We start from the raw sequence: 23710 nt of genomic DNA on the forward strand, positions 1-23710 counted from the left end.
ACAATGACGGGCGTCTTTCCTGGGGATTTCACATTTGCCGTCACCTACTCACATGTTACATTCATAGAATTCTGCATCGTATATTAGACAGGATACAGAGTGAGTTCTTGCATCCTGCTCTCTAACTGACTTTACTAGATTTAGATCGGTGCAACTCTCTTTAGGACTGAATTGCAAGAATTGGTTTACATGTGTGAATGAGCTGCTGTACACACTGTGGAGTGTAACTGAGTCCATCAAAAGTGTAACAAGAATCTCTTAACAAATATGGAAAACAAAACAATGGCCTACAGACTGGAAACGCTCAGTCTACATTATAATTCCCCAAAAAGGGGATGCCAAAGAGTGCAGCAACTATCGGACTATCGTGTTAATTTCCCATGCAAGCAAAGTGATGCTCAAAATTCTAAACCAAAGACTCTTACCGTATATGGAACAAGAAATGCCAGATTTCAAGCTGGATTCAGAAAAGGAAGAGACACTAGAGAGCACACTGCAAATTTACGATGGCTAATGGAACATACCAGGGAATTTCAGAAGAAAATCAGCCTGTGTTTTATAGATTACTGGCAGAAAATAGCAAAGACTTGAAACAACTATTGATGAAGGTTAAAGGAGAAAGTGCCAAAGCAGGATTACAGCTGAACATCAAGAAGACAAAAGTAATGACCGCCGATGAGTTACAGTTTTAAAGCTGACAATGAGGAAATTGAAATTGTTCAAGATTGTCTATTCCTTGGCTCAATCATCAACCAACAGGAGACCGCAATGAAGAAATCAGAAGATTGAGACTTGGAAGAGCAGCTATGAGGGAGCTAGAGAAGATCCTTAAATATAAAGATGTCTCTCTGGGGACCAAGATAATCCAAACTATGGTATTCCCCATTGCCATGTATGGATGAAAGCTGACAGGAAGAAAATTGTTTCATTTGAAATGTGGTGCTGGAGAGTATGTGGGTACCATGGACAGCCAACAAAATAAGTGGGTACTAGACCAAATCAAGCCTGAATTCTCCTTAGAAGCTAAAATGACAAAACTGAGGCTATCGTACTTTGGTCACATCATGAGAAGACAAGACTCAATGGAAAAGTCAATAATGCTAGGAAAAGTGGAAGGCTGTAGGAAAAGAGGAAGACCCAAAACGGGATGGCTGGACTCCATAAAAGAAGCCACGTCCTCCAGTTTGCAGGATCTGAGCAAGTCTGTTAATGACGTTTTGGAGGTCTTTCCTTCATAGGGTTGCTGCAAGTTGGAAGCAACTCGCCAGCACATCACACACAATACACACTTTCCCTATTTCACACATTTAGTGGGACTTCCTCTCTATTCAATGTTGCATTAAATGTGTGCATTATAGAAGAATTTCCCTCCTTACTGATTAAACATTTCCTTGTAGCAAATCCTCATTATTATTGTCATTGTTATTAAGAAAGGCGGGGTAAGGGGAATATTTTCCAAACCCCGTTAAGAGGAGGGAGAAAAGGACGAAAAAACTGCAAAGCGTCCCTCCCGCGCAGCCTCTGAGGAGACCGCATCACGAGCTGCTTTCCTCACGAATCCCTCCGCCGGCTAAAGGGCAGGGAAAGGCGTTGAAGCGCGATCGAGACCGAAGAGGGGCGAGAACTTCCGGCCAAAATAAAGGCCGTCATTGGCCGGAAACCTCTATGGTCTCACTGTGGTTACGTTCTAGGCTTCACAACTCTATGTATTTTGCTCCAGAAAGGGGGGCAAATCAGTTCCGGGTTTTTTTACCGGAAGCAGAGGACGAAACTCTCTAGCTCTTTTTCTATGGTATCCCGAGCTCCGCTCGGCCAGCGAGGCGGCTGCACGCGGCGCTTCCGGCGCCGCCATTTTGTTTCCCTTCTTCCGCTTGGGTTGACGGAAGGGGGAAGGGAGGGGCGCCATAATTAAAAAAAATAAACAAACCGAGCAACTGTAACATGGCTCATCATTTAGACACGACCAGAGTTCCATTTAGGCCAATAAGAGGCTGTGACAGGAAAGTAAGCTTAAAAAAAATAAATTAAACCCAAGCTGTCTGCGACCCCCCCGCCTGTCAGGGGTGAGTCTGGGGCTGAGAGGGGGTGGCGGGGTGCTATAATGTACTGGGTGCTTGTATGTGCTGAGGGAAGGGTCTCCTCCCCTAAGAGATTTACTCTGAACTGAGGAGGGAGGAGGAATGGGCTTGGGAAGGGGGGGGGGAGGAAGAAGCCCCTCTTCATTTTAGGAAGGGGGTGGGGGTGGAAAGCTTTGGTAGTTCAAAACTAGTCAGCCCCCCCCCCTCAAAAGTGACGAGGAAGATGGAGAATTCTCCCCCCTCTTTGTATTTGGGTGGTGGTGGTGGAGAGGGAATTGGATGAGGAGTATACTGGGGCGGGTGCATTGATGACTGTCTCTGCTAAGGCCAAACAAAAATCTAGTGGTGGTTTCTTAAAGACTATTTTAATGTCAACTGGAGCTTTCAGGTCTGAAAATAGCTCATGCAATTTTACATAGTTCGCACATAGGAGATGCAAAGTGGGTCCTTTTAAAAAGTCTGTTGCCTGAGTGCTGCACCTTCAAGGAGACTTTTTTTAAAGGTGTGTAGCCATGTTGGTTTGCAGTGGAACAGCAGGATTTGAACCCAGCGGCATCTTGGAAACCAATAAGATTTTCAGGGTAGCTTTTGAGAGTCAAAGTTCCCTTCTTCAGATAGTTTGAGGCGGATAGCCGTGTTGGTCTGTAGTAGAATTTGAGCCCAGTGGCACCTTAGAGACCAACAGGATTTTCAGCTTGTGAGCTTTCGAGAGTCAGAGCTCTCTTCTTCAAACATGATCTACATGGAGTGGAAATCCATCCTCGTGTCTTTAGAAGGGAGCTCTGACACTTAAAAGCTTGTACCCTGGAAGTCTTGTTGGTCTCTAAAGTGTCCCTGGACTCAAATCCTGCCGTTCTACTGCAGACCAACATGGCTATCCACTTTTAAAAATCTGAATGGGTGTTGCAGGAGCAGAACCACAGCCTGGTTCTCTTTAGCCAGCTACTCCCTTCTTCAGCCCAGCTTCTGAAAATGGGAAGGTGGGGCGAGATCCATCTTCTGGGGGAAGTCAAGGCGAGCTATACTGGGAATCAACTTGCTGTAAAATGAAATCCTGCCCTCAAGTCAGTTGAATTATGGTGCCTCCCTGGTGGGGTTTTCATGATAAGACACTAACAAGTGGTTTGCCATTGCCTGCCTCTGCAACCTTGGTCTTTGTTGGAGGTCTCCAATCCAATTACTAACCAAGGCAGACCCTGCTTAGCTTCTGAGATCTGATGGCCTATCCAGGTCAGGGCTACCAACACACCTCCCCACCTAAAAATATGATGGTAAAGACTCCACCATGAATCTCAGGGAGAAAGGCAGGTTATAATTAACATAAATCAATAAATGAATGTAATACAGGATAAATGAACCACCCAAATCACTTTTCCCTAGCCAAGCTATCTGTCAGAGTTTTTGTGAGGATAATGAAAAGGACAGGGGAGCCATGTAAGTTGCATTGAGGAAGGGCAAGATAAAAATGGGCAGTCTGGGAAAGCCTCTCTCTCAGTAAAGCTGTTTATTCTTTAAAGTACCCCAGAATTTCTTTTCATGTTTTCTTGCTGCATACTAAGGCTGCAGTGCAGAACCTGCTTGCCTGGGAGAACATAAAAAGAGCCCGGCTAGATCAGGCTGGGTAGCCCACCTAGTCAACCAGGTCACCAGGAGGGCCAACACAAGCCTGAGGCCTTCCGCTGCTGTTGCCACTGAGCACTGGCATTCAGAGGTCAATATAGAGATTCCCTTTGCTCAGTAGAGCTATTAGCCATTGATGGACATACCCTCTGGGGATCTAATTCCATTTTGAACCTATCTGTGCTCATAGAGTGGAGTGTATTGATTAATGGGTCAGACTAGGAGCAGGTCAAATCTCCACTCAGACGAAGAGCTTTCTGGGTGGCCTTGGTTTTCAGCCTAAACAACCTGACTGGGTTGTGGAAAATGTGGAAGGGAGAACCGCATAAACTGAAGAAAGGGCAGGATAGATAGAAGCGTACCAGATAGAGTTAAATTGAATAAAGTGTGCAGAAATAATGTAAGTACCCTCCCCTGGAATTATTTACTAATGCGTGTGATTCAGTAAATATTTATATGTGGCCATGTATGTAATTATATATAATTTTATTTGTTATATTTGTCTTTTTTAATCTCTTAAAATTGAGTCTTCTTTTGGTCATATACTGAAGGCAACATGAACTTTGAATACAAATTTGTATTATAAAACTGAAAATAAGTTTTAAAAACTCATAATTAAAACATGGGGATTTTAAAAAGAGAGAACTGCAGGTACTAGTATGGTGCGTTGCTTTAATATCAAACTCTGAATATTTCCTTTTAAACATAAAACAAGCAGGCTTGGAAATTCCTTGGTTTTCTTGTCTGGCTGCTATTGTGTCCGTCTTCTATTAAGAGTTGGATGGGAAATGGCTAGACAGAAAGCTGGCCAAATAACTTCCATTAAATACTTAGCTGACAATCCTGTGTGTGCCTACTTGTGAGTAAGCCCTAATGGCCATAATGTGATTTACTTCGGAGTAGACTTGCATTGTGCTGTTAGTCATTTTCAATTTTACATGTTACACATGTCATAAAAAGCATTTCACTCATTCCAAAAGAGGAAAAAAATGGTGGGAAAGTACTTGGTCACCTTTCCCAGAAAGCAACTGAGTACTTTTCTGAATTTTTCCATGCCTTCGCGTTTGTGAGCCCCACAGCTTTCCCTGTTCAAACAAAGTACTTGAAAAGGAGACATTTTTGGCAGGGACGTTTGGGCTGGCACAATGGTGGGGGGCAGTTTCTTTGGCATGAAAGAAGATTCTGGAGGACAAGCAGCGCCGGGTGAGAAAGGGGGCTTGAACGATGGAGAGGAGGTGTGATCTGTGGTATATGTGCGTCCTCAGGCTGAAGGTAGGGGTCTGCTGACTGGCCCTCTTCCCATCAGATCCAGTGTTTTGCTTTGTATTGTTAAACTCCTTGGGGCAGGGACCTATGAAATGCCATACACATTGATTGTGCAAGAATCCTGGAGATACACACAGTTTGGCCCTCCAGCCCATCTAAGTTGGATGCCTAACTCATAAAAGGTTATCTTTCCCCCTCTGTTCTCAAAATGCAGCCTTTTGAAGCTATCCATTCCCATGTATAAAGATGTCACTGGTGGATCTGGGAAAGAGACTGTTAGAAGCCGCTCGCAAAGGCCAAGATGATGAAGTGAGAACACTGATGGCCAACGGTGCTCCATTCACCACGGACTGGGTACGTACGGAGCAGAGGAAGTTGCGTGGGGAGGCGAGGCTCTTCCTGTTGGAAACTTGCAGCTAACATACACATGTCTAACGCCTTTCGCCCACCCTTCCAAATCATAGGTCTGCAAAACGGTCTATAAAACTGTTGTGTTATGTTCTGTTTTATAAAAAAGACATCAGTCTCACAGTCCAATGACTAAATTAAGCAATTATCTTGTTAATTGATTGATTCCAGAGTGATCCTTGCTCTGGTGTGCAGATTGTGCCAGAGTTCTAACTACCGCTTTGGCCCAAGGTTCTGCATTCACGTGAGAATTTACATGAGGCTTGTCCATTGTCACCTTCAGGGATCTCCAGTCCGACAACACAACAGATTTGAACCCTGTTTCCAGATTATTGGGGCAATAGGTACATGCAACCTGTATTATCTCCTGAGGTGCGGGAAACTTGTTCTGCCATACTGGGCAACCCCAAGACAGAAGAAGAAAGAAAGAGGATTAACTCTCCTTAGTTTTGACTCCATCCACGGACTTATCCTGTTAACTTACCGTTGGATTCTTTCCCATGGAGTCTAGTCAGGTGTTGGACTTCACCTACTGGACAACCGTCTGTATACATCTTTATGAGCGGCTTGCCTGCCTTTGATATCCCTTCACTGTTGTATTTATTGTACTATTTATTGTACCTTGTAGCTTTACATTTTTAAAATTTATTTTTATATTCATATTTCAATTTATATTCCGCCCATCCTCAGGGGCTCTGGGTGGTGAACAGTTTAAAATCAATAAAAACAAAAAACAACAATACTAAAATCAATATACAAAACAATAATAAAATAAATTAACCAAATACATTAAGGTGCAATGGTGGGGAGAACCCTCCCCCACCCCAAAGGTGGGAGGCTGACATGGCACCGCCCCCTTCAACCACCGAACGCCTAGTGGAACAGCTCTGTCTTACAGGCCCGGCGGAACAATAATATGTCCCGCTGGGCCCTGATCTCCGTTGACAGAGTGTTCCACCAGGCTGGGGCCAGGACTGAAAAGGCCCTGGCCCTGGTTGAAGCGAGGCGGGCTTCCTTAGGGCTGGGGACCACCAGTAAACATCTATCCACTGATTGAAGTGATCTCCGGGGAACATACAGGGAGAGGCGGTCCCGAAGATATGCTGGTCCCAACCCGCTCAGGGCTATAAAGGTAAGAACCAATACCTTTTGAACATGATATTGATGTTATGATATGTGGCAGTGATTGTTCAATATATCTCATTGACTTTTCTAACTTAAGAGAATTTTTCTTCCTCTTGCGTTTTCGCTCTTTATAGTTTCAACCCCAAGACAAGCAGGGGTGCCTCCGAGCCATTGCTAGGCAAGGTAGATTTGGCTCCCCTGTGAATCTCTCTGCTGGTTACGATCTTCAGAGGCCCAGCTCTGCTGTGGGGCGGGGGGGGGGGGCACCATCCAAGTCAAGGTGATCCATGGAGGAGAGGTCCATCACCTGGGAACTTTCTCCCCACACCTGTTGGCATTGGGGAGCTGTGGGTTCCAGGTGAAGAGGCCTGTTGCTGTTTACTTAGACCTTTGCAAACATTTTTTTCTACTCTGCAGCTGCTATTTATTTATTTAATATACCCTGTCTTTACCGTCAGCTGGGTGAACAGATAAAAAACATACATAATAAAAACGCATCTTAAAAGCCATTAAAACCAAGCAAAACACACCATTAAAACAATTAAAAGCAAGTTAAAATGCATGGACTGTCTAATGAAATACACATACATAAAAATCACAAAACGTAGGGCAGGAAGGAGGGATCCCTTACGCTTGCTGTTCTTGTTTATACTTTTATCCCTGCTTTTTCACAATGGTTTTACCAGTGTGATTTTTTTGGGTGCTGTAGAAGGCTGTTGGTGTTAGTAGATCGGATCGGTTTCAGTTGCAATTGACTGCAGTTTTATCCTTTGGAAGCTGCTTCGGGGGATTTTTGAACCAAGAGCTTAAAGACATTTTAAACAAACAATCTACTAAAGTGGGGATTATTCTGTTTAATTACTTGCCAGCTAGGAACGTCACCCCTTCATCTCGCAGCTCAGCATGGCCATTATTCCACCGCGGAAGTTCTGCTCCGAGCAGGGGTGAGCCGGGATGCTCGGACCAAGGTAGACAGGACACCACTGCACATGGCAGCTGCCAACGGACACTCACACATCGTCGAGCTGCTAATCAGGGTAAGGAAAATCTCTGTCACAGACAAGGCCGTTTCCTCAAAGTAGGCCTCATGTTGAAAGCAGCCAGAACTGACCCCCTGCAGACACCCTAATGCAGCAAGGAGGCCCGAGGCAAGTCGTTGCTCCCCAGCCTCTATTTCTGCTCTGTGCAGCTTTATGGCCTGCTTTGTAGGCTAATAGGACTGGAAATTATTCAGAATGGTTGTATTTGTTGCTCGCCTTGGATCGCAGCCTGTCAGGAGAAAGGTAGACTTACAAATCTTCCAGATTAGAAATACATGAAAGTTTACGTGTGTTTTTTTTAAAAAGTCATCCTTCAAATTCAGATTTTTGAAACAGAATTTAATCCTGTGGGACATTCAGATTTTCATGTGTAGTTTGCAGCTCTCGATTTTCCTTCCGCACAAGTCTCATCTCTCGTTTAGAGGGTCAGAACCGTGAGAGCTGGGGGAGGGGTAAAATCCTGGAGGCCTGTGGATCCTGGCAGCTCGCCTCACCTGCCTTTGTATGAGGCTTGTCTCTGAGTGCTGTGTTTGTTGGGGGGGGAGCTAGAGGAGACCCTTGTTTCGGGGGCCTGAGGTGGCTTTCGCCTCCACCTACGTAGGAGGATTTGTCTTCCTCCTGCGTAGCTGCATTAAGGTTTCCAGGTGAGGTAAGCGGCCGTACCTTGCAAAGTAGGAAAATCGTGGCTGCGTACAAAGTGCGTCTGAAAGGGTGGGAGATGATCTGTGATTCTGCAGGTTTGTGAAGGGGACCCGATTGGGGTCCTGTTGGCACGCTAGTTTTGCTCAAGAATGCTGCCTCAGCAAGGAGACCAGCCCCCCCCCCCCGAAGTTTCCCGGCGGGTTTCTCTTAATGATGTTCTAGAGGGGTCTGCAGCGTGGATCTATGGCAGGCAGGGGGATGAAAGAGATTTCTGTATCAACTCCTCTGTGGTCTGCGAGCATATTATTGTTGTTTATTAGCTTCATTAGTGCCCCACTTTCCTCCCCAGTGGCGACCCAGAGCCCTTTACATCCTCCTCCTCCAATTTATCCTCACAGTAACCCTGTGGAGTAGGTTAGGCTGAACACGCGTGTGCCTGACCCAAGGTCACCTAGTGAGCTTGCATAGCAGAGCGGGAATTCGCACTTGGGTCTCCCGGATCCTAGTCTGACTCGCTGATCGCAACACCACACTGGCTCGCATCATATTTTTGCGACGGATCTTAGTTGCTATAAGCCTCCTTGTGAACCAATCTAGGCTGAAAAGCTGGTCAAAAATATAATAAAGTAGTCCTCCTTTCTCTCTGTAGCAGAGAGGGTGCCCTCCGGACAAGAGCTGAAGCAGGCTGCGTTCTGGCAACGTTCACTTGAGCAAACAGTTCACCCCCCTGAGAGACCAGAGCAAGAGTTCAGCATCCCTTGACTTGAAGCCACTGTGCAAACACAGCCCAATTTAACAGAGGGCGTTGAAGTAGAATGTAAAGTCCCATGTTAGAAAAAAGACACACAAGAATGAGAAGGTGTCCCCTGCTCCGTCTTGCCTAAAGAAAGCTCAGTGTCTCATTTGTTGAGATGTTCAACATCTTGATATATTGGCATCCACTGTGTATCTCTCCCTGGCTGCATCACAGAAAGAAGCAAGACCGAGATGCCCCCTCCATCAGCTAAGCTGAGACCACCTGCATTCTGGCCTGCTTCCTCCAGGTCCACTATGTAACATTATTTATAGAATATATATCCTGTCCTTACATTTAAAAAGCACTTTGCGTGGCATGAGACCGGTTGGTCTCTGAATGGGCTTATTTTCCCCTTCCCTCTCTGTCATTTTCCCCTTTGTACTACGTTTGCCATTGTTTTAAGTTATAAGTCACCTTGAGTGGTTTAGCAGGAACGTTTGATATATGTCAGTGTAGTAAACAAAATGTTAAAGGATCTTGGCAAATGAATGATATTTCTAAAGAGGCTTAAGCCAAGCAGAAAAATTGAAAAACAGACTTGGTGTGTGCTTGATAGCCAGGGCAGATAAGCTATGGACTTAGTGGGACACTGGTTCAGATTCACACTCTACCACAAAGTTCACTGGCTGCCCTAGGGCCAGTTGCTCTCTCTCTCAGATTACCTGCCTCGCAGGGTTCTTGTGAGGGTAAAACGAGGAAGACAGAGCCGTAGGCTGCTCTGAGCTCCTTGGAGAAAGGGTGGGGTAAAAGTGCAATCGATGGATAGACAGCGCCATTGTTTTCTTTGCACGAGGGAGGGATTCTGCTCGTGCATTCCTTCCCATTTCCTTTTTTCAGAGCGGCTGTTCTTTTCCCACTCCTCAGAATGGTGCCGATGTGAACGCAAAGGACATGCTGAAGATGACCGCCCTGCACTGGGCGACAGAACACAGCCACCGGGACGTCATCGAGCTGCTCATAAAACACGGAGCCGACGTCCACGCCTTCAGCAAGTTCGGTAAATCTGCTTTCGACATAGCTTTGGACAAGAACAATCCAGAAACCCTGTTGGTGCTGCAGGTAAGATCTTCCCATCTGGCTTTCCACCTAGCGAGGCTTTGCATGTGTCGCCTGTGATCTCCTAGACAGCCAAACGTGCTGTCTAGGAAAGAAAGACGGCATGCCCAGAGGGGGCAAAGAAAGAGTGTCATGCCCAGAGGGGACATTGTAAGATGGTCTTGCGGACAATGGGGCGGCGGAGCCGTGGGCTTTCCTGGGCTCTGTCCTCTTGTCCCTCTGAGAGGTCTGGGACAGCAGCTCTTGCAAACTTAGCATGCTTAACTGTGCTCCGCTTAAAGCAGTGTCTCTTTGCACCAAAGGACCAGCCCCTCAGTAACTGGGGCTAGAAGAAACCTGGTTGCTTTAAAGAGCTGTGCCATGCCAGGCCTTTTTAAGAGTCTTGGGAAAGGATCTAGGTGCTATCTGATCTAACCCCCCACCCCTCGCCCCACTCGTGTGTAGGAAATCCAGACGCATCCTTGACAGGTGGCTGCTCAGACCCCGCCTGAAGTCCTTCCGTGAGAGGGAGAGACCCCCTCCCTTTTGTAGGCTCCAGTGTTGAAACACTCTTACCGATAGGAAGTTTCTCCTCACGTTCCTCTGAAATCTCCCCTCTGGTAATGGATCCAGGCAGTCTCTGGAGCAGCAGAGGGCAAGTCTTTGCCCTCTTCTTTGGGACAGCCCCTCAGGTAGCTGAAGAGCACCGTTCTGTGCCCCCCTCAGTCTTCTCTACCCAGTCCCTTCGAGCTTTTGTTGCAGGACTCATATTTTTACCCCCTGCCCCGTCTCCATTACCCTCCTTTGGATTTGTTCCAATTTGTCTCTGTCTCCATGAGGTCTGATTAGTGCAGAGTAGAACTTACTACTTCTTGTGACTCGGATGCAGTACTTCTGTTAATGCAGCCTAAAATCCCATTCGACTTTTTGGCAGCCTCGTCCCACTCTTGACTCATGTTTAGCTTGTGGTGAATTGCTTTTTGGAAATCCTTTTCACACACATGGCTGGCCTTATCTTTTCAGCCCAGAAGACTCAGCTGCCCTCTGCCTCTCACGCATGTGCAGATGCGCACGCACATTTTGATCCCTTGCCCCCCAAGGTGCTCAGGGGAGCGTATGTGGCTTGTCTCCCCCTCTCATCCTTACAACCATCTTGTGAGGTTGGTTGGGCTGAGAGAGAGTGACTGGACAAAAGTCCTGCAGTGAGCTTGATGGCTTAGTGGAGATCTGAACGCAAGTCTTCCAGGTCCTAGTCTGACATTCTGACTATTACATAGGGATCCCGGGGGGCAGGAGATCCTTCGCTTCCACCCTCTACCCTCGCCACCCCTCACCAGGGAATAGGCCTCTTAAGCATGCTCCCAGGAAGTGACATCATTGCACGGGCGAGGAGCGTTCCCACGCTTCACAATGGGCCAACTTGAGCCCCAAATAGGCTGAATTGGGCTCGTTTGAGGCCCAAAATTGGCCCACAGCAAAGTGCAGGAACGCTCCTGGCCCCTAAACGATGATACCACTTTCCGGAAGTGATGTCATCATGCCATCAGGGAGTGCTTGCAAAATGCGAATGAAGGCACCCCAAAAGGTGAGTGCCAGCTGCCCCCTCCCACCAGGAGGGTAAGGGGGCCTGGCAAATCTACCATTACACCATACTGGCTGCCCCCTAAAAAAGTGACACCAGCTCCTTGAAATTTGGAAATCTGTTTTTTTCCAAACCCTACTAAATACATGAAAGCAGAACGAGAGCCAATTTGGTGTCGTGGTTAAGAGTGCGGGACTCTAATCTGGAGAACCAGGTTTGATTCCCCACTCCTCCGCTTGAAGCCAGCTGGGTGACCTTGGGTCAGTCACAGCTCTTTCAGAGCTCTCTCAGCCCCACCCACCTCACAGGGTGTTTGTTGTTGTGGGGATAATAATGACATACTTTGTAAACCGCTCAGAGTGGGTGTTAAGTCATCCTGAAGGGTGGTATATAAATTGAATGTTGTTGTTGTTGTTGTTATAATGTCCAAACAAGCCTGGGTTCTGTCATTCATTTGGCTTGAAGAGGTAACGTAACAGAATGGTTTGGAAGGAATCACTTGGCAGTTGGCTTAGCTGTCTGCTGGAGTGATGGCATTCTCTTCCTCAGGAGGCAATGCAAAACCAGGTCAATCCCAACCCGGAGAGAGTGACCCTGGCCCCGGGCTCCATCACGGTGGGCCAGCCCTTCATTTTGGCCTCAGGAGAAGTGCTGAATTTAGCCAGCATCGTTCCCTCAGCAACCACCAAACCAGCCTCAGGTAGGATTCTGTAAACACTCAGGCCTCTTATTCTGTCTCTCCCAAATGTTGCTGGTGATGAGGGAGGTTTGTTTCCCCCCCTGCTGGGTAACGCAGCATGACGTGTCTCTCTCCTCCAGAGGAATTCTCCGTAACGTTTCTCTTCCACCTCCTGCTTGTTTTCTTCCCGAGCAGGCAACTCCCACGTCTCCCCAGTGCAGTTTCCAAACTCAACCACCTCCGTTCTTGCAACGCTGGCAGCCATAGCAGAAGCCTCTGGGCCCCTTTCCAGTTCAAACAGGCCTCCAGGTATGTCAGGTGGGATCTAGATACTGGTCACAGGTGGCGCAGCCCAGCTGGGACCTTCTCCTGCACATGCTCGGGTTGACGCCTCCTCTGGGTTTCTTTACCAGTGTAGTAGTTAAGAGTGCCGGACTCTAATCTGGAAAACCAGGTTTGATCCCCCACTCCTCCACCTGAAGCCAGCTGGAGGACCTTGGGTCAGTCACAGCTCTCTCGGAGCTCTCTCAGCCCCACCCACCTCGCAGGGTGATTGTCATGAGAGTAATAATAACATACTTTGTAAACCGCTCTGAGTGGGCATTAAGTTGTCTTGAAGGGCGGTATATAAATCAAATGTTGTTGTTGTTATTGTTGTTGTTATTTGGGGGGGAGTCTAAGGCCAGACAATGGAATCTTGTTCGGCTTAGTGCAGGGCGGGGGGAGCTGAAGCCCAGTGTGCGTTTGTAGCTGCAGGCGAGCAGAGCTTTGCTACGCCAGGCGACTGAATCCAGTGTTCGTTTCCCACAGTAACTAACCACATGCTCCAGAAAGCCCGTAAGCAGGGCCAGATGGCAAGAGCCCTCCCTGCCACCGGCCCTCAGCGACTGGAGTTTGCGAACAGAGATTCCGTTTAGCTGTTGCTGCTAAAGCTGTCGATAGCCTCTTCCATGAATTTTGCCCAGTCCCATTTTGAAGCCGTTGGCCATCGTTACATCTTGTGGCACTGAGTTGCGTATGCTCTGTTTGAAGAGGCGCTCTTTGTCTTTCCTCAGTCTACTGCTCATCCATTTCCTTAGGTAACTCTGGGCTTGCGTCGCATGGGAGAAAATATTCTCTGTCCACTTCTTCCACACAATGGATCATTTGATAGGATCTTGTAGGCCTGAGCCGCGAGTGAGGGAGCTTCCCCTGGATTCCAGAGCCTCCGTGTGCTGTTGGAGGGAGAGTGCCGCCATTCGCACAATAAACCTGCAGGATCCAATCCATACACATGACCTTCTACCTTAGCTTTCTTTTTACCTAAACTGAAAAGCTCCAGGCGCTTGTGCTTCTTGATTGTCCTGGCTGTCCTCCTCTGCCACATTTCCGGCTGTGCCGCATACTTTTGAAGTTTGCCAGGCAGAACTCTACACGCTATGGCTACATATCTATGAAGGGCACTACGATACTGGCCATTTTAATTTTACTTCCCTTTCCTAATAATCCTTAGTTTACCTTTTCCACCGCCCAGAGCCCCTGAGGATGGGCGGTTTATAAATTGAAATATAATAATAATAATAATAATGTGTATGTGGCTTACTAGAGTTCCTAGACACGGCACTTTTTTGCGCCCCCAAACGTTAGTTTTGCTCAGAGGTAGGCAGCTTTTTTTGCCCAAGTGCCGAAAAAGCAACTTCTACCTGTGAGAGTCAAGGTTCGAGTCTAGTGACACCTTAAAGGCCAACAAGATGTTCAGGGTATAAGCTTTCAAGAGTCAAAGCTCCTTTCTTCAGGTACTTGCAAAGGTGCTGTGCCAGCAGCCGAAGGGGAGGAGGTGCGAGAGAAGAGGGCTGTACTTGGCCAGACAATTTGGGAGCGAGACAAGTTCCAGAGCTGCTGCCAGCCGCTCAAGTCGCTTGGGCAGAGAACTAGCCCTGTTTGATGAGCAAAATGTTCGGCTGCCTGGCTGTTGAGTGTGTATGCCAGTGGTTGCCTACCTCTGGTTTAGCTCCCTCCCCCAACCCATTTTTGAAAAAACTTTCCTTTCAATTCTGCAGCTGCCTCAGAGGAAATAACGGAGGCCAGTTCAGTAGGCGTCCCCCTGCAGCACGTAATCGGCAGTGGGGGGCAGCGAGTAATCACGATTGTGGCCAACGGTGTTCCACTGAGCAGCCTCCAGACGGCCATCCCTGCCAGGGGCATCAGCCAACCGTTTATCGTCACCCTGCAGAACGGGCAGCAAGGTAAGGCATCGTAAACCTCTCTCTCAGTTTTGGGCAGTGCCAGGACAAACAGGGTGTACCCAGAAGGGCTGCCGCGTTTCCAGGTGGGGCTTGCAGTAAGCGATTTCCTCCTAACCCGCAGAGACTTTAGAGGCTTGCCTCCAAGTGTGCCTTTGAATGTCCGCGAACTGTTTGCATCAGAAACAGACAAGCAGCGAAATGTAAAATTCGGAAGCTGTTTCTTTCTCAGGATGAACAAACAGCTTCCTTTCGTGATTCCCCCTACCCCGCTGGGCCAGTGAAGTTCAGGAGGGGCTTCCTGGCTAATTGGCCTCGGACTCTACCGGTCTTGGGTGTGCCAAGGTGAGAAGGTCAGAAAGGAGGAGGTTTGGCAATAGAATTGTGGCAGGACCCAGGTGCTGCTTTTTTTAAAAAATTATCAGATTAATATATCTAAATCTGAACCTGACCAAAAAGCGTGGATCAAAAAATCTAAACAGTGGGACCAGGGACAGATGGGGAGATTTCCTTTGGGAGATTTTTGGACAAACCTAGAGGAAGTCCCAGTTTGCAGAAAAGTCTGATTTAAAAAAAAAATAGATGGATCCCTTTCCTGTAATAGAAGTAACACCTACAACTTAGAAACATAGAGCTGGAAGGTACCCCACAGGGTCATCTAGTCCACCCCCCTGTGCAACACAGGAAATTCACAGCTATCCGCCCTCCTCCCTCAGTGACCCCCTGCTCTATGCCCAGAGTAAGGCAAAAAACTCTCAGGATCCCTGGCCAATGTGGCCTGGAGGAAAATTCCTTCCTGCCCCCAAAGTGGCGATCGGCATCACCCTGGGCATATAAGAAAGGGCCACAAGAGCCAAGCACCAGCTCATCCCTTCAGGCAGTCTGTCTCTTGATCTGTGTATTAAATCAGAGAATTATCATAGCTGTCAGCTACCAAGAACGCTACTGAGATTGTGTGAGGCTACACGACGAGGTCTTGGAGGCCATCTTGTGGGGGTTGCTAGGAATGTGGCTTCCATTTCTCAGGGCGCGTGCGTGGGAGAGACTGAAAAAGGTAAATTAACAGAGAAAAAGGGAGAGAAGGAGGGAGGTGAAACTGAAGAGGGAAGCAAGAAAAGGTAGGGGAGGCTGTGGGGGAGGAAAAACAGGAGGAGGGAAAGCTGAAGGAGGAGAATAAGAGGGAAATGAGATCCTCGCCTACGAGGCTTTGCTGTTCCTCTGTTTGCATTTCCCTAGTCTTTAAAAAAATTAAAAGGAGCTCTCCTTCTTTCATGAAAGCTTTCCCATCACCAAGGGAACTTCAGAAATTGCTTAGGTGAGGCAAACCCCGCCATCTGATGTAGGTAGAAATCAGCAAGGGCAACATAGCCCATCTAATCTATACAGTGACACGGGGAGCATTTTTGCAAAGCCGCCCCCCCCCCCGACCTGTTCCTGCTAAGGCCACCCTGTCTAGGCCCCTTGGCTCGTTATGTGCTAATCTTACTAGGAGCCAGGGCCTGATGATCCCATCGGTCACCAATTCACGTTAAGAACCTTTTACCAACTGTATTGAAAGTGCTTCTTTCTTGCTGCCGGCAGCAGCAACAAACGTGACTTACAAAAGCCACCTACGGAATGTGCTTGGGAAGCCCTCCTCCCCTTGCGAATTTCCTCTGTCTCTATTAATACCCCCATTTCCCTCCACTTGTAGTTCTCACGGTGCCTGCTGGCCAGGTTGCAGAGGAAACTGTCCTCGAAGAGCAAATGGAAGAGAACCACGTGGCAGAGGCGGAAGAGCCCCCGGCCAAGAAAATAAAAACGGAAGAAGTTGAGAATGATTTAGAGGAAAGCCAGGTAAAAACAGGAGAGCTGGATGGGGAATGGCCGTGTGCAGAGTTGGCTCATTGGTCAGTATTGCCTACCCTGCTCAGCGGCAGCTTTGCAGGGGCTTGGCCAGCACGTGGTGATCGAACCTGGGCCTTTCAGAGAACAAAGGATGTGCCCTGCAGCTCAGCCCATGAAGGGGATTCTGCTTGCAGATCAACTCATGAGATTCAGCTCACTATGTGGCAATAGTGGATTCATCCCTCGGGAGGCCAGCTTCCGGACTGGACTGGTGGCTCCCAACAACTTGTGCGGGGGTCCCCTCTCACATTATCCATCACTCCTGGGTTGGCACTGAGCACAGCTGTTTTAGTTAGCACGGAAGAGACATGGGAGGAGTGAGTGGAAACTTCCATAATTCTGGTTTCAGCCAGATTGGAAATGTTTGAAAAGTTCTCTTAGCACAGAAATTTACTTCCCAAGTAAATTTCCCAAGTTCTCTTAGCACAGAAATTTACATTCTGTGCTAAGAGAACTTGGGAGCCAGTTTGGCGTAGTGGTTAAGAGCGCGGGACTGTCATCTGGAGAGCCGGGTTTGATTCTCCACTCCTCCACTTGTAGCCAGCTGGGTGACCTTGGATCAGTCACAGCTTCTAGGAGCTCTCTCAGCCCCATCCACCTCACAGGATGATTGTTGTTGTGGGGATAATAATAACCAGGGCTTTTTTTCTGGGAAAAGAGGTGGTGGAACTCAGTGGTGGAACTCAAGACCGCACAATGACGTCGCTTTGAGTCAGCTGGAACAAGGGGGGAGTTTTTTAAAGTTTGAATTGCCCTCGGTGAAAATGGTCACATGGCCGGTGGCCTCGCCTCTGATCTCCAGACAGAGGGGAGTTTAGATTGCCCTCCGTACGGTGCGGAGAGCAATCTAAACTCCCCTCTGTCTGGAGATCAGGGGGCGGGGCCACCGGCCATGTGACCATTTTTAAGAGGTGCCGAAACTCCATTCCACCGCGTTCCCGCTGAAAAAAAGCCCTGATAATAACCCGCTTTGTAAACCACTCTTCGTGGCCGTTAAGTTGTCCTGAAGGGCAGTATATAAATCGAATGTTGTTGTTGTTGTTATAATTATTACTCCCCCCCCAAAGCAGGAAGAGGAGAAGCACTGGAAAGTGCCCTGTTCTTTTTCTTTTCCCACCCTACGAGGTCTAGCCGCTTGCCCTCTCCTCCCTAAATAAGAAGCCACGGCAAGCAGAGGGAGGCCCCGTGCCTGGCTGCTGCCCCCTTTGCAGAAGTTACTTGCTCCCCCCCACCCCACCCCACCCCGGCAACCGGTGACAGAGTCGTCATTGTTTTTGCAGGACAACAGCGAAAGAGCGATCTTGCAGCTGCAGCTGCGGGAGGCCAGTCGCAAGGCCTGGGAGTACCGGAGCCAGCTCTTGAAGAAGGAGCAGGAAGCGAAGCAGTACCGGCTGAGGCTAGAAGCACTGGCCACGCAGCAGGCCAACGGGACAGAGGCCGAGGAGGCAGCCGAGGTAAACTCGATGGACGTGCCCTTGGAAGAGGCGGCTAGTTCTGGGGCAGAAGCAGAGCCGCCGACTGACATTGCCGTGGAGACAGTAACGTTGTAACCTCCAGGTCATGTTTTCAAGGGGGGGGAAAGAGTGGATGAAGCTCGGGGGCTCTTACACGACCCATAAAAGCTGGACTTCAGTCAGTCGCATGGGCCGGTGCCCGGGGAATCCCAACTCCCCTTTTCATGCCTGTAACTTTGCTTTGCCTTTCGGAAAAGGGCTTCAAAATGAAAGAAATCCCACTTTTATATAAGCTTGCACCATGCAGAGAGGTATTTTTGTAAATTGACAGCCAGAAAGTGCCCTAACAGCTCTTTTTAATAGGACGAGGTAGCTTTATTGGCAGGCCTTGCCCCCGTCCAACAGCCTTCTTTGGAGCGTGGCAGAGAAAAGCTGTTTCTTCTGAACAGCACTCTGGTGCTGTCCTTACCAGGAGCAGGTCTCCTCCTTTGCCTCTTGGCTGTGGAAGACCCACCAAATGCCTCGCTGCACGTGGGTTGTGGATGAACCTCAGCCGAGGGTACTGGTAGTTCTTCTTCTGTGTGCACAAGGTATTGTGTAGGCAGAAACGGGTGCAACAATGACGCACTCTGGCTAGCCAGCCTGGGCCCAGTTAGCTGCACCCGAAACGTGGGTCATTGAGGGATTCGGTGTCCTCATCCAAGCACTGTTGTGGGTGCTGGTTGTACGCAGCATCCCTTTACGCCTGCAGGTCTTGGAGTGGAGCTCAGAGAGAGCCCAGGTCTGACTTTTTAAAAAAAAATTTGGACAGAACCCCCTGAGTTTTGTAGGAACAATAAAGAATGCAGATTTGAGTTTTGCATTCATCGCTCTTTTTTTGCACACCTGTTTAAAAGCTTTTTTAAAGGGGTTTTATGTTGATGGGAGGGGAATTCAGGTTCTTTGATACTGTGGGTGGCCGTTGTGAATGTAGAGCCGATGATGGAGAAGCAAGAGAAGGTGAACTGTCTGGGAGTGCCGCAGGGCAGCCGGACCCCCTCCTGTATTAAGTCTTTGAGCGTTCTCTTCCCTCCGAAAAGTGGAGGTGGAGGGAGCTGGACCGCTAGTCGGAAGGAGACGGGCCAGTCAAAGTGGGCTGTTGGGGGTGTTTTGCAGAGGTGGTGGGGTCTGTTCCGTCCAGGTCTGCAGGGGAGGGGGTGGGCTCGCCCTTTGGCGGAAGCCGCCCAGAAGCGAAAGCAAGTTGCAGGTTCCAGACAGCCAGAATCAAACCTGGGCTGCGTTGGGGCTTCTAGAGGAGGGCAGTATTTGATCCAGCGTGGCCCCAAAGTTCAGCCGAGCCCCTCGTCTACCCCCCAAATGCCGGAGCCCTTCCCCTCAACCCAAGGGCAGGGAGTTCAAAGGGACAATAGTGCGGCTCAGAGCCACTGAACAGCCTCTGCCTTTAATGGGATCTCTAAGAGAGCCGAACGCCCTGGGAAACGACGGGCCCGTTCCCGCTACTGCTGCTGCTGAGATACCAGTGCCAGGTTCTGGGGTGAGGGGTCTTGTTTTCCTCTGTGCAGTTCTGGGGCTGGGGTCCTGATAGGCGGCCATCAGTGGTAGCTGCCCTCCGAAGAGACTAAGCCGAGGCAAAAATGTTTGGGGCCAGACCCTTTGGGCCTCGTGTTTGCCATAGAAAAGAAGCACCTTGTCCTGGCTGGTTAACCCATAACTACTCACAGTCATTCCTGGGGACTAGCAAGGTTGGAGAAAGCCCTGGGCAGAGCCTGGCAGCTGGGCCACCTTCTCAAGAAGTTCTTGGAGTATTTCCTCTGGGTTCCTATTCACCACCACCTCCCTGAACAATTTGAAGAGGTGGCATCCTTTGTTGATGGGCTTCTCCTAGCACGTATTCTTAACAGTTTCACAGCCCGGGGGCATTGGAGTCGTTAGAGGCCTGCGGTCATCGAAGTACGGTTCTTTCCTCCACCTCCCCGTGTGGGGAATGGGAAGGAGAGCCAGCCGTCCCCGGCCACTTTACATGATAACACGTTCCGAAGGAGACACTGAAACAAGAGCGAGGGTCTCAGCACGCCTTCACGAGGACCCAAACCCACTTCAGCAGGCACAGCAAGGGCGCCATCAGTTGCTGCAGCGAGGGGGGAAAGAATGCCATCAGTGGAGAGGGAAGCCAGTGAAACACAAGAGGTCTCACTGATGCAAAGCTGAAAGGTGTTCAAGACGAACCCGGTGACCGTTCACCAACAGCACTGCTTGGCGTCAGCATAGCACAGCTTACAGGAGTGTGTTAAATTGACACCTGTTGGGAGCGAGAGACGCTTGTATTGAGCAATACAGTCCGACGTCCTTTATTCATTGGAGACTGAATCCAGGAGAAGCTTTCCCTCCTCCCCTTCCTACTGTTAATTTAACACCGCCTCCTTTGCTTTGCAAGCAATTAGTGCTGCCGTGAGATGGTTGCCGTCCTTAGCTTGCGGGCCTTAGAGTTTTACATGTTACAGGGAGTCCCTGTTTTTTGCATTTTGCAGCCTCTTGATCCCCGTATATAATTTTTGCTTTCTCTACCCATCTGCCTGCCTTCTGAAGATCCCCTTTCTGCAGCTGATGAAGTGGGTTCTAGTTCGCGAAAGCTGCTGCCATGATAAAATTAGGGGCGAGGCCTTGATAGAGCATCTGGTTTGTACGTAGGCAGTCCCAGTTTCAGGCCTTAGAAACTCCAGCCCCCAAAGGGCCAGGTGATATGAAAGACCTCTGCCAGATACCCTGGCGAGCTGCTGCCCGATAGAGTAGATGGTACTGACCTCAGTAGAGTGGCTCAGTATAAGAGAGATTTGAGTGTTCAAGACTGGTTAGACTTTAAGGTGCCCTGAGGCTCAGTTTTGTATTTGATGTGCATTCATACATGTGTGCACACACACACACCTTTCTGGGAAGGGGTATAGGTAGCAACTCCTTTTTTCTGTTGTCTTTGGAAAGACACTGGACAGCTTCTGTCCCATTCTGCTTGCCTGTGTAGGAAAACAGTTACTGCTAAGTTGGTATGACAGCCCCTCATCAGAGGTGGTTTGCCATTGCCTGCCTCTGGGTAATGCCCCGGGACTTCATTGGTGGTCTCTAGAGATGGGCACAAACCGAAATATGAACCAAAGTTGGTCATGAATCAGGCCGATCTTTGGTTCACGAACTGGTAGTTCGTCAGAGGGCATTTCTGATGACCCGTGACGATTTTTAGGCCGGTTCGTTTGTTTTGTTTTTTGGTTCGTCACTGTAGACAGCCTGGTGCCAATCAATCAGTTTCCTTGGCAACGGGTGGGAGATGGGCTTTCTACAGACCTGCTGCTGCCCTGGAAGTGATGTATTCATGAACCAAACGAGTTTGCGAACCGGACAATTTCAAGCTGGTTTGCGGCCCGTGGGTCATGAAACACGACAGACTGCAACGAATCGCCTTCATGCCCAGCTCTAGTCGTCTCCCATCCAAGTACTAACTAGGGCTGACCCTGCTTAGCTTCTAAGATCGAACCAGAGCTGGCTAGTCTGGGCTCTCCAAGTCAAGGCTCTCTGCTTCCGGGCTTAGTTAAATCTTGAGAAACCACTGGAAAGAGGCTTGAGGACTCTTTTAGGATACAGAACCTGTTGGGGAGGGGAGAGGCCAAGCAACCGAAAAGGTCTGGGGGTGCTGCCTGCTTTAGCAGCTTTCCGCTGCCCCCATGAGGGGTAGGACCTTTCTTTGTGTTGATTTTTTTGTCAGTGGAAGCTGACGCTGTTTGCGGAGGCTGCCTTCTGCTGTGATGGCTCAGATCCTGGCCTGGGAGGAGAAAAGCGAAACGACCCCTTTGCCAGCGTAACCAGTAGCTGCTGTGGAGTGGCCTGCTTTCTGCAAGGGCCCACTCGTGGTTGAGCGACCAGATCGGAAGGCCTTACTTCGAGGACTCCCATTTGCTTGGGGGACTGTAAGCTGCTGTTGGGATTTCCGCCCTGCCCCCCAAAAGTGTACCTGAAAGGCAACTCCACGCCTCGCTCCCCCTGTGCAGACAAAGTGAAGCTGATTTTAAAGAGTTCAGGGCCACCACTGTAGTCTGTTCCCCAGGGAAGCCAGTGACAGAATGGCAGGATTTGAGTTTTGGTTCAGGAATCCTACTCCTTTCTGAAGAAGCAGAGGAGTTAGCCATGTTAGTCTGTAGTAGCAAAATCAAAAAGAGTCCAGTAGCACCTTTAAGACTAACCAACTTTATTGTAGCAGAAGCTTTCGAGAATCACAGTTCTCTTCGTCAGAGAGAGTCACAGTTGTCTTCCTCCATGCATCTGACGAAGAGAACTGTGATTCTCGAAAGCTTATGCAACAGTAAAGTTGCTTAGTCTTAAAGGTGCTACTGGACTCTTTCTGAAGAAGGGAGCTCTGTCTCTCAAAAGCTTATATGCTGAAAATCTTGTTGGTCTCTAAGGTGTCCCTGGACTCAAAATCCTACCGTTCTACTGCAGACCAACATATGGCGATCCACCTAAAAAAAATCTGAATGGGTGTTGCAGGAGCAGAACCACAGCCCTGGTTCCCTTTAGCCAGCTACTCCCTTCTTCAGCCCAGCTCCTGAAAACAGAAAGGAGGAGTGAGATCCGTCTTCTGGGGGAAGTCAAGGCCAGTTATATTGGGGGTCAACTCGCAACTCCGTCCTGGAACCCAGACTTGTGCTGGAACCTGGGGAGCTGCAGCCAGGGCCACTGGCCGGATGGATGTGGATTTCTGATTCCTCCACCCCCCCCCCCCCCGCCTGGCTCGTGGCTGCATGCTTGTTGTGTGACTGTAACAAGAAGCTCATAGGCAGCTGTTAGTAAGATGGTTAGCGTCTGGAAAACTGATGTTCATCTTTTCCTGAGAAGATGATCACAGCCCTAAAATAAACAGGGGTTTTGTGGCACCTGAAACACACTAACCACACTTTCTTCCAGCACCTGCTATCGTGGCCTAAAGCCCACTTTGTCAAGTACACGGAGCAGATCTTCTTCAGGTGGGCATTAAATCACAAGACATGGGGTTGTTTTCAGCCATCTTTGCTGTGGCTGGAAAATGACAGAAGGGGGCCCCTTTGACTACCAAAAAGGCTATGCTGAGAATGGTGTGACATACAAAAGCCATGTGGGATGGGGGCTACTGTAAAGAGAGGAGGTGGGTGAGGTTTAGCAAAAAAATTGGCTGGGTCCAACCTGTGAAAGCTGGTGCCGGAACACAGCTTTGTTAGTCCTTATGGTGCCACAAGATCCCTGTTTGTTGTTGCTGTGACAGCTGGCATTAATTGCATGGAATGCTCTAAAGGAAAAATGTGTTTTATGAAGTCCTTCTGTCAGATTACGGGGAGAGCCCTCTCCCATTGCCCCACCCCAGAGGTCTGTGGGTGCTCCAGAGCTCGGGTGAATTTCTTGTAGCATGCTGTAGTCATGGAGGATGTGTGTAAATGCAGGGCCCATCCAGAGCCGTTTCCTGCATGCGGATACCTGTGGAATTCCCATGCCAATGGGCCCTGCATTTGAACAAACAAGAAATAGGAAATTAATACAAGAACTACCAGTTTTATGAAAACTCTTCCAGGTGGGAGGGAGGAAAAAGTCTTGAGAATTCTTATAAATTATACCTCTACATTAAAAACACTCTATTTATTTAATGTGCAATTGCCTTTTGAAAACTCTTTCTGCATTCTCTTACTTGTAATGGAAATTGTGTAGCTGATGCTAGCAACGTGCTTCACCTGTCTCTTGCTCGTGCCTTAGTAGTTCCCGGAGAGACGGGCCCCGACACCTCCCCATTTCCTCATCTCTCTTTAACCGCAACATCACAGGGCTTTTGGGCCACATTTTTATAACTGAGAAGAAGGTTCATATCA

General features: G+C 48.8%; 1 protein-coding gene across 2 annotated transcripts; it reads left to right on the plus strand.

Annotated features, from left to right (window-relative positions):
• The first annotated feature begins 1918 nt into the window (after positions 1–1918).
• Positions 1919–22050, plus strand: GABPB2 (GA binding protein transcription factor subunit beta 2). 2 transcript variants are annotated; one of them, XM_054998377.1, is made up of 9 exons: positions 1919–2063; positions 5179–5318; positions 7367–7534; positions 9840–10034; positions 12142–12292; positions 12467–12580; positions 14311–14496; positions 16187–16329; positions 17661–22050. In XM_054998377.1, exons 2-9 carry the CDS (start codon positions 5211–5213, stop codon positions 17928–17930), a joined length of 1335 nt encoding a protein of 444 aa, XP_054854352.1. In that variant the 5' UTR covers positions 1919–2063; positions 5179–5210; the 3' UTR covers positions 17931–22050. The 2 variants fall into 2 exon arrangements, with proteins under 2 accessions (XP_054854352.1, XP_054854360.1); XM_054998385.1 differs by having other exon boundaries at positions 1919–2004.
• The last annotated feature ends 1660 nt before the right edge of the window (positions 22051–23710 follow it).

This window comes from Eublepharis macularius, chromosome 1 (genome assembly GCF_028583425.1).
Source record: "Eublepharis macularius isolate TG4126 chromosome 1, MPM_Emac_v1.0, whole genome shotgun sequence".
Classification (NCBI taxonomy): Eukaryota; Metazoa; Chordata; class Lepidosauria; order Squamata; family Eublepharidae; genus Eublepharis; species Eublepharis macularius.